The sequence below is a fragment of the Tetrao urogallus genome, assembly GCF_951394365.1.
Source record: "Tetrao urogallus genome assembly, chromosome: Z".
Lineage (NCBI taxonomy): Eukaryota > Metazoa > Chordata > Aves > Galliformes > Phasianidae > Tetrao > Tetrao urogallus.
The window spans coordinates 52947474-52958089 of NC_136816.1; the positions used below are offsets into that span (position 1 = coordinate 52947474).

General features: G+C 38.8%; 1 protein-coding gene across 1 annotated transcript in view; it reads right to left on the reverse strand.

The window, feature by feature from the left end:
• The window catches only part of HOMER1 (homer scaffold protein 1), a gene marked incomplete at both ends in the record, with an annotated part of 65523 nt that extends 56004 nt beyond the window's left edge, over positions 1-9519 (reverse strand). Inside the window, 3 exon segments of the mRNA XM_079548378.1 lie at positions 501-632; positions 9338-9505; positions 9508-9519. Of these exon segments, the coding sequence (XP_079404504.1) occupies positions 501-632; positions 9338-9505; positions 9508-9519 (312 nt within the window).
• Positions 9520-10616: the final 1097 nt, after the last annotated feature.

The window sequence follows — 10616 nt, forward strand, 5'->3', positions numbered from 1 at the left end:
AGTACTTTTCTTTTACGCAAAATAAATTTTTCACTAGCTTCACCTTTAGCCTACAGATGTCACATTATCTGTAACAAGATACACATAGAAGAAAAGTTAAAATGAATGTGACTTAAAAGACAAAAAAGCATCAAAAGACTATCAGTAACTTATTTTGTAGGCCATCTCAATACAGAAGTAACACTAACTTGCTGACTCTTAAACTCTATTATGAAAAACTGTAACAGAACAACAACTTTAAAATAGAGAAGCCTAACAAATTACTATTTAAAAAGCTTAAATCTTCTCCCTTTTCCCAGTTAAGAGAAAATACACAGTTATCTAAGAGTTAAAAGCATACTGCCATCATGATCTGTCTAGTCTTTTCAAATTATAAGGGTAGATACAGGGTATTTTTTTGTTATTTGTAAATAACAAGACTGAGTCAAGGCACAACAAGCAGGAATCAAATATTCTTATGGTGCTTGGCTTGCCAAACAGTTTTTGTTGCTCATACTTACTTTTGAAAGATGATGCTCAGATGAAAATCCCAAGCCATAGACTGTATTTGCCCTGCTGTCTGCCCATTGGCCAAACTTCTGGGATGTTTTAGTAAATGTCATGTTGGGGGTGATAGTGCTGTTTATTATTGCCTGGAAAAAAAAGTGAATGTTGTAAAAAAATTGGATGTTTTCTGTTTTTTTTTTTCAAATATTTTTAGACTTCCTCATAATAAAAACTATCAGCATTGCAGTCAAGTATCCATGTACACAGAATGAGACACAAACTAACAGGTAACTTTCTTCTTCTACTTCAATGGCAACTAAATTATGAAAGCCTGTAGTAGCAAACATGTCTGAAAAAAAGGAGCAGAAGCTGGGGTAGAGGAGATGCCTGTTGGCAATTGCAAGTAAAGATTTAATGGTTAATAAGTCTAAAAAGAATCCATCAAAGCAACTGCATAGGCTAATGAGATCTGAAGAGAAGAAGCAAAGTCCTTTTTCTCATGAATGTGTTTCTTTGTCCCCTAAGGCAATGTCTTCCAAGCTCCACTGTTGCAATTCCCCCATTGTATATGAAATTATCACCTGGAAACATGCAATAAAACAAGAAGGTGGTTTTTTTTTGTTTTTTTTTTTTAATGTTTCTGTATTGCAATACCCTGTTTTCCTCTATACACAAACAAAAATGGCTAACAATGCCAGGGTCATATAACTGCAGAAGAAGAGCTACTCTCAGCATTTCTCTCTTCTTGTTATGTAGAGAGTGGAAGAAGGCCATGTTCCAGCATAAAAACGCTAAACAGATTTCAACATATTTCCATCATACATTCAGAACTGTATCTGTTACGCTCAACAGATTCTAAATCTGTGATGTGGAACGATCCAGTTGACATATATGTATGTCAGGATAGATTCTTACAATGACTCCAGTGGGTTCCATTTAACTACATACCTGACATCAGTACAATTCACAGCCGGACAGTATGAACTAACCATAAAATCAAAGGCATGCAAATTAAAACTGAAATGCACAATTTAGTTTCTTATGTATATGGTGCTATTAAGAGTTTCAACTATATTTGTTATTTAATAAAACATCAGTTAGTTAGTAGGATGGCTTGGGTTGGAAGCAATATTAAAGATAACTGAGATCCACATACCCTGCCTTGGGCAGGGTTGCCTCTCACCAGATCAGGCTGCCCAGAACTCCATCCAATTTGGCCTCAACATATCCAGAGATGGGCACCCACAGCTCCTCTGGGTAGGCTGTGACAAGGTCACACCACCTTCTGAGCAAAGGTTTTCTTAACATCCAATCTAAGTATCCCTTCTTTTATTTTAAAGCCATTCCCCCTTGTTCTATCATTACCAGATCTTCTTAAAAGTCACTTCCCTTCTTGCTTGTAAGCTCCCTTCAAGGAGCGGAAGGATGCAATAAGGTCTCCATGGAATTTTTTCTCCTCTAAGAAGTTAAAGAAGACCAACTCCCTCACCTTCCTCCATAAGAGAGGTGCTCCAGCCCTTTGATCATCTTCATGGCCCTCCTCTGGATCCACTCCAACAACTCTGCATACTTCTTGCGCTGGGTACTCCAGGCCTAGAAGCAGTACCCAGATGGAGGGCACAGTAGAGAGGGACAATCATCCCCTATTCCATTATGGCCACGTCTCTTTTGATGCAGCCCAGGATATAGATGGTTTTTCAGGCTGCAAGAGCACACTGCAGGCTCATGTTCAGCCTTTCATCCATCAGAACCCCCAAGTCCTTCTCTGTAGGACTCATCTCAACTTCATCTCAACTGGGAGTTCTTCTCCCAGTCTGTACCCATGTCTGGGACTTCCCCAATCCAAATGTACCTTGCACCTAGTCTTACTGAATCTCATTAGGTTGACGTGGACCCAATTTCCAAGCCTGTCCAGGCCCATCTAGATAGCACCCCTTCCTCAAGAGGTGTCAACTGCACTACTCAGCTTGGTGTCACCTGAAAACTTGCTGAAGCATATACATCATCATCATCTATGCCACTGATAAAGATCTTGAACTGACCCCTGGGGGACACCACTTGTGCCTGTCCTCTTCCTGGTCGCAGAATCATAGAATCATAGGGTTTGGAGGGGACCTCTATAAACCATTGGGTCTAAACACCGTGCTAAAGCAGGTACCCTACAGAAGATCACACAGGTAGGCTTCCAGACATGTCTTGAATATCTCCAGAGGAAGAGACACCACAACCTCTCTGGAAAGCCTGATCCAGTACTCCATCACTGTCACAATAAAGAAGCTCTTCCTTGAGTTTTAGTTTCTGCATGCTGTCTCTTGTACTGTTGCTGCACACCAACTTTAAAAAGTCTGTCGCTACCAACTTGACTCCCTCATTTTATATATTTATAAACAGTTATGAGATATCCACTCTGCCTTCTCTTCTCTAGCCTGAACAGTCCCATGTCTCTCAACCTTTCCTCAGATGGGAGATGCTTCAGGCCCTTCATCTTTCTAGCCCTACACTGGACTCTTTCTAGGAGATCCTTGTCTTTTTTGAACTGACAAGCCTAGAAATGGACACAGTATTCTAGCTGTGGCCTCACAGCTACTCAGAGTAGAGGGGGAGAATCACCTCCCTCAACCTGCTTACTATGCTCTTTTTAATGCACCCCCCCAGAATACCACTGGCCTTCTTGGCCACAAAGCACATTGCTGGCTCACAGCCAACCTGCTGTCCACCAGGACAACCACATCCTTGACAACAATCCGCTGGCTACGACCTTCCAACCAATTCTTTTTCCACCAAGTTGTCCAGCCTTCAAAGCCATATCTCTCCAATTCAGAGATAAGGATGTAGTACAGGACCATGTCAAATGTCTTGCACAAGTCCAGGCAGATGACGTCAGTTGTCCTTCCTATGTCCCCCGAAGTTGTCACTCCATTGTAAAAGGCCACCAGACTCATAAGGGCACAATTTGCCCTCAGTGAAGCTGTGCTGGCTTTCTGGGATCACCTCCTCATCTTACATGTGCCTTAACACAGCTTCCAGGAGGATCCACTCCATGATCTTCCCAGGCACAAGCTCATCAGTCCCTGGTTCCCTGGTCTTCCTTTCTATTTCCTAAAAAAGGGAGCAATGTTTCCCTTTTTCCACTCAGGAGGGATTTTGCCTGACAACCATGAATTTTCAAATACGATGTTGAGCAGCTTAGTAACTAGATCAGCCACTTCCTTCAGGACCCTGGGATGCGTACTGTCCAGCCCTGTAGACTTGTACGCATTCAGTGAGGCCCACTGCCTCTTCTGCTGACACTGGGCAACAATGAAAACAACCTGCTGGCTCCATCCTCTCTGCACCTTTCCTTTAGATATCTATAGGCATAAAAAATTCTCTGAGCCTTCTCTTCTCATGAAAATGGGTTATTCCTTCACAGGTGCGGGAGTTAAAGATACTAAATCACAGATGAAGGAACTTTAACAAAACTAGCAGCTTCTACAGGGGCTTTGGCAGTTCCACCATGTACACATTAAATAGGAAAAGCAAATCTGGATGTAGCTGAGAATATCAAACAGGCAGTTCTCTCTGACAACTTTTGCCTCAAAATGCAAGTTTCGCCAACTACTGTGGAAAACTGTAGAGTTTCGGAATGCCTGGAAGCTGACACTTGATTCAACAAGTCTCATCAGATAAAGAATAGGATTTGCTGTCTGACTAAAGGCTGAAAAAACAACTGCAACCTTAATTGTCCACAAAACTTAAAGCATTTTCAAATGGGACACATTAGACATGTGTCCTACATTATAACAAGAAGTCATTGGTAATTCAGACAATATTCTCCTTCCTTTAAGCGTAAAGTTGAAGGCCCAAATAAAGCCAAGAGGGTCACAATTGAACTAAGGACCCTAAAGGACTTCATCAGGAAAAGCTGTCTGCATCAAACAGGAAAGAAAAATGCATGGGACAACAGAGGTGTACGTATTAGAAAGACATTCTGAGGCTCTCTTTATCTTGTATTTTTTCCTTAGTACTCAGAAGCCCTCCTTATTAAATAATCTGGTGGAAGTCTGTAACAGAGTTCCTAAAGTTCCTCTAACGTTCAACCCTCTTGCTGTGGAAGCTGTCAACAGCAGCACGATTTAAATGAACTACCCTGGAGACAGTGTGGAAAACAATCCTTCTCCCCAGCTCAAGCTATAGCTATATTGTCAGCTTGCTTAACCCCCACTCACTGCCTGGGTAATTGGAACTTATGTCAGATTTGAAAGTGAAGGTATTTTGTCACTGGTATAATACTCTTCAGTGCAGAAGAAGACTCAGAACCTGCAAGCAACAGGCAGGTTGAAAGCATGAGGTCTGGAATCTGCTGCAGTGACTGTAAACCCTGTGCAAAACCTTGGACAAAACAATGAGCTTTCATCTGAGACTGCTCAATGCGTCAGCTGAGACCACATGCCTGCCTATGCAAGGGATAATCCAGGTAATGGCAGACACAAAAAGGCCAAAGGTTTTGACAGCAGTCTGCACTCAAAGTAGATTACCAAAAATACCTCTTTCTATTTGGTAGAAAGAAAACTTTTTAGAAAAATACCATGCTGAGAAAGGGCTGCTACTATTCTGCCCTTTGTTTTCCAACAGAAGAAAAACAAGAATGCTCCACTCCAGCAGACAGTGTTCACCTGAAGATTAGACTCTCAGATCCCATTGACACAAAGACAAGCCCTTTTATTAGGTATACCAATTTTAAAGGAAAAAAATCAAGGCTTTCAATTCTCTGAATTAAAAGCATTAGTGCGCTCAATGTCTCATGTTTAATTAATTATGCTTTAAGATTGTGCAGTGCCAGAGCATACTAAAGATACAGGCAGCGTTCACTACTTCTGGAAATACTAGATACTAGTATTCATAAATTCAGCTTAAAAAAATAATGTTTTTAGAATTATCATTTATTATTAACTTGTTTCATCTATACAAATACTGTTTTAACCGCTCTCCTCCATGTCAGGAGATTGCACTGTAGAGTCACTAGTGTAAGGAACGTCAAATATGTCATCAACTTTTAAGAACGTTGTTAGTCTAAATGTACAAGAATATCTTAAAAACAGAACAGAGTCAATCTGACAGGCAAACATTTAGCTTTTGAAGAAAGTGATCTTGTTATCTTTAGATTTGGTTGGAATAATAAAATAGCTTTCATGTTTTACATTCAAATGAGTTCAGCTATGAGAAAATAGAGCACATGTCTAACTAGGCTGTTCATTTTTCTGACTGCAAGTCCAACACTTGCAAGAAAAACAGCAGCAGTCAAGTATGATTTCAGCTCATGCTAAAGATGATGGCAATAAAAATTAAGACACAGAGTATCTCTAAATTTCTTCAAAGTAAGGTCACTGAAGACCTGGGCTCATGGGACTTATCTACAACCTGTATTTAGCATTATTATTTTAACATATGATTAATGTATTTTACAAGTCATTAAAATGTAAAGATCACTAATGACTAACTCAAAGCAGAAACATTATGTGCATGGCTTATGAAATCTACAGACAAAAATCACTCTTTTCCTAAGTTGTCTTTTGTTTTAGATAGACACAAATTACTGCTTTCTTTCCAATTTTACAACAGTGAAAATAATATCAGAGCATTCACTGGTACCAAAAGAACCACTTTACTTATTCTCCTTCCTTAGTGGCTACCAGAGATTGAATGGAAAAGACAGTGGGATTATGGGAATAAATTAATATCCACACGCAGTGTTACTGGAGAAATAATGGAGGCTTCCTTCCAATACCTACTAGAAAGAAGAACTAAGACATAAGAAGATATGAAGTGACTATATAATTAATGAGAACTGAAAGCCTTAGCAACAGCTTCTCAATGTTGTCATGTTGTATTGCATAACAGATTTTATTTTTCAGGCTTTCTCTTGATTTCTACTGTTATATGAAGAAAAGTTGCATAAAAGGCATTTGCTCGCAGTCAGGTTTGAGTTCTACCAGATTATCTGCATCAGGATCTCTCTGCAATGGGTGACAGATACTGCATACAGCTATAAAATGTGTCCTGTCCAGTGAACACATTATGGTCCTAGAACATTTATCAGAGATAAGTTAGAGGGAAATGCCTCATTTCTTGTACAAGGTGTTTTATGAAGACATAGAAGCTTTGGAAAACATTACACAGAGATGGGAACCAGTGTATAGCTTGAAAAGTGCATAACATATATAGCTGGAATAATCTCATAAAAGAACAGTTTAATCTACCTAAATACTACATCCACAAGAACCATTAACCCAATGACTTGCCTAGCTATGCCTACTTTTACATGAGAGCAATTTACAAACTAAAACTGATGGAAGCTAACACAATTTTGAGTAGGATGAAGCTGTTTGGAAAAGGATGAGTTGTGCTTGGCTGCTCCATCACCTGGTTTATACAACACATTTATTTGAGCCTCTAGAAGGAGTAAACAGAACATGTCTAACAGCTGTATCTTGCTCACAAACCAAGTGAAATGGAACAAGGAAAAAATAAAACCTCTTAAAATGCATCAAAGATCTCCACAAGCAAACTCAAGTGTATCTGAAATGTATGGTAGGATTTCTCAGAAGTGAGTGGAGATCACCCCATAAAAGATCATATCCTGTTTTAAAGTAGAACAACATAGTGAAGTTCAGTCTTTGGGTAGGAGTTCAATTTTATTCAGGAAACCTAATGAAACCTGAGGGGGGGGGAGGGAAAGGGAGAAACAGGATCTACAAATTATATGAGGCTTGTTTGTGGTTGTCCCCTAAAAACTAGCACCAAAACTCTTGCTTTCAAGATACTGACATGAAAATTTTTAAAAATGAAATAAAATAATTGAAGAATTGTTCCAGTTACTAGTGAAGAAAAAATGCATTTGCTTAAAAATAGTTATGGAAAACAGCTAGTAGAGAAGATATCTCTATACCCCAACTTGAAACACTCAGCTTATGGCTGCCTGGCTGTAAAGCAATCTGAAGAATGCATCTTTTCCCTCAGGGCTGCAGAGAGAGTACATGGTGAAGTCCTGCTCCATGAGGGAGCTCTAAGGGAATGGAATGGACCTGAAGATTGGAAAGGGGCATGGATGGCAGAAGCAGGACTCAAACCTCACTCTCTCAGACTTTCTATAGTCCAGGTGGAAAGACTGTTCGCAGCTATCACCAACTCACTACTTAGCACCTAGGCCACTGTAACTGAGCAGCCACATGGTCTTCATTCTCTCCAGACCCATAAGGTACTATAACCTCATCAGCAATGTGGCTTTCAAGAGAGCCTAGCAGGATCATCTATTTATTTTTATTTATTTATTATTATTTGAGTTACCTTCTGGTACTCAACTGTGCATTTCAGAGTAGTGTAGCGATCCCTGAAATAGTGCATCTTAATCATGGTAGGGGTCCTAGATCTTAGTCAGATACACAGTGCTTGAGATGAAAATATTACTGTGATTGCAGCAATAAAAGAGAATAAATAAAAATGACAAATTGCATTATCAATATACCTTGCCAATTGTATTATAAATACAAAGGAAGTACCGCAGTAGACAAAAGAGCATATAAACAGATGAACAACTACTTGACAACATAACTTAGCAGTCACACTGCAAGAATTGTAGCATTAGGCAACAGAACTCTCTGTACTGGAAGAAGAATTTTGTAAACTGAGCAGATCAGTTTGGGTGCTATACATGACAACTATCAGCAATGATCTTATACAACATCAAGTTGAGATCCAAGTCTTTCATAAATAGTCATACACATACACAAAAAAGGTATCCTAATTATCTGACAGAAGCAAAAATCATTTGAAGGAAGGCTGGAAAAGGAAGACAATAAAGACAAAATTTGGAAAATGTTGGTAAGCTTTAATACCAGAGCCTCAATCACCTAAATGAATATCATATGGAGATCTTTGATAAAAAATTCCTAACACTTCTGTAGAACCTTTTTCTTCCTCAACCAAAGTAGCAATACTCAAAACTTTAAATATGCACAGTAATGGTTTTCAGCTTTCAACAAAGCCAAGAAATCTCCAGAAACACCACTGTGCTTTAACAATATACTTTAGTTCCAACTATCATGAACACACACATTTCCAGAAGCTGCAGTTGAAAGTAACTTGAAAAGATTACTGCTTTTGATAACATTTTGTAAAATGTTAGTTTTCTTACTGATGAGATTTCTTGACATGTTGCTTCCACAACTACTGTTTTTAGACACATTTGGGATAGAACTTAAGAAACAGTCAAGTGTTTTCCCCAGGTCTTCCAAATTACTATCTTAACCAGTTCAACATATTACCTTTCCCAGCATAGAAAAATGAAAAAACAAAACATAACCCTTATCCCAAACCCAATCCAAATGACTTTTGCTAACTGCTTACTTTGGAGAGCTGTAAGAAGGAATCACCACAAGCTGTACTGCAAAAATTGGAAGATTAAGTAACAAAGAAGGATTTATAGAGTGATTACAGGCACTGAACAGATGTCTTTCATGATGAAGGATGAAATCAATGACTTCAATACATCATTGGACACTGAGAGAGAAACAATTTGTTGGAACACTACTTGTAGTTTTTAGTACACCTCAAAGGCAATACCTTTTGATTGCTCAATATTAGTAGGTCACCACTTAGATTTATCAGATTTATCTAAGTCTATACAAACACTAGAAAACAGTATTTTTCAAAGAATGCTTAAAATAGCTAATAAAACAATATAACCATTTCAACACATCACTTATCACTTACTAAGATGCTGACAAGAGCATCTGAGAAGATAAATCAGCCTGGAATATAAATACAAAAGTCAAAAAAGAAGCAAGGAAGTTTTCTCTAAAATAAAACTTACCTTTGAGCCATCCAAACTGATTATCCTGTAGACATTTCTTGTGCTGTCATAGAAGTAGGACACAGTAACAGCATGCTTGCTGGTGGGAACCCAGTTCTTCTTAGTGTTTGGGTCAATCTGGAAGACATGAGCTCGGGTGCTGAAGATAGGTTGTTCCCTGAAGGACAGAAAGTGAAAGTCATGAACATGACTGGGATGTAATATTGTTGTGCACAAGTTAACTACCAGTTGTGCCCAGTAGGTTGCAAGTATTTCACTTTAATTAAAAAAGTTCTTAGGAAAAAAAATATCATGTGCTGATGCATTCAGCAGATAGACTAAATTAATATACACATACAAGCAAAATGCAAGCCTCCAAAAGCAAAATCAGCACTTAACTGTAGAGTCAGATAAAGGCTGACATCTTTCAACAAAGATTCAGCCGTGTTCCATCACTTCTCACTCATTACTTTCCATCTATCCCTTCAAGCTGTCATTAGCACATGTGTAACTTCTCATTCACTGCACGTTGCCGAATGTGTGCAACTTTGAACACCCATCTTCTGAGAAGCCTTTCAGTATTCTGATTTTTCAATCTCAAATTATAATCTGAAACTGAACTGGCTAAATAAATAGAGTTACTCGAAAACATTAATTATGCTTAAGAACAATCTCATCATTGTGAAGCCCTCACTTTTTGGAGCTTCACACCTAAATGTTCTCACAGCAACACTAAATACATACAACATGAATTGTTCAAAGTTAACTGTTTAGCAAATTAAGTCATGCAAGGTAAAAAAAAAAATTACTTAATGATTTATTTTCCCTCGTGATCACTATCAAGACATGCAGTCTGGAAAGAATATAGGGATGCAAACCAAGACATTTAGAAATGAGATCAGGAAAACCAAGCTAGAGTTCCAAACTCCTGCTGTGTGCTGCATTGCTATCCATCAGATCAGGCTGCCCAGGGCCCCAGCCAACCTGGCCTTAAACACTTCCAGGTATGGGGCATCCACAGCTTCTCTGGGCAGCTTGTGCCAGCACCTCACTGCCCTCTGAATAAAGAATTTCATCCTAATGCCTACTTTAAGTCTACCCTCTGTTAGTTAAAACCATTACAGCTTGCCCTATTGTTACAGGCACAAATAAAAGATCTCTCTCCATCTTTCTTACAAGCTGCATTGGAAATAGGTAATCTTGGTTCCTTCTAAACCAAACCATTCCGTGTTTCTAATTAGTACTGCATGAAATAAAAAATGTATTTTAGCATTACTACGATGGCTGTCACCTTAGCTAC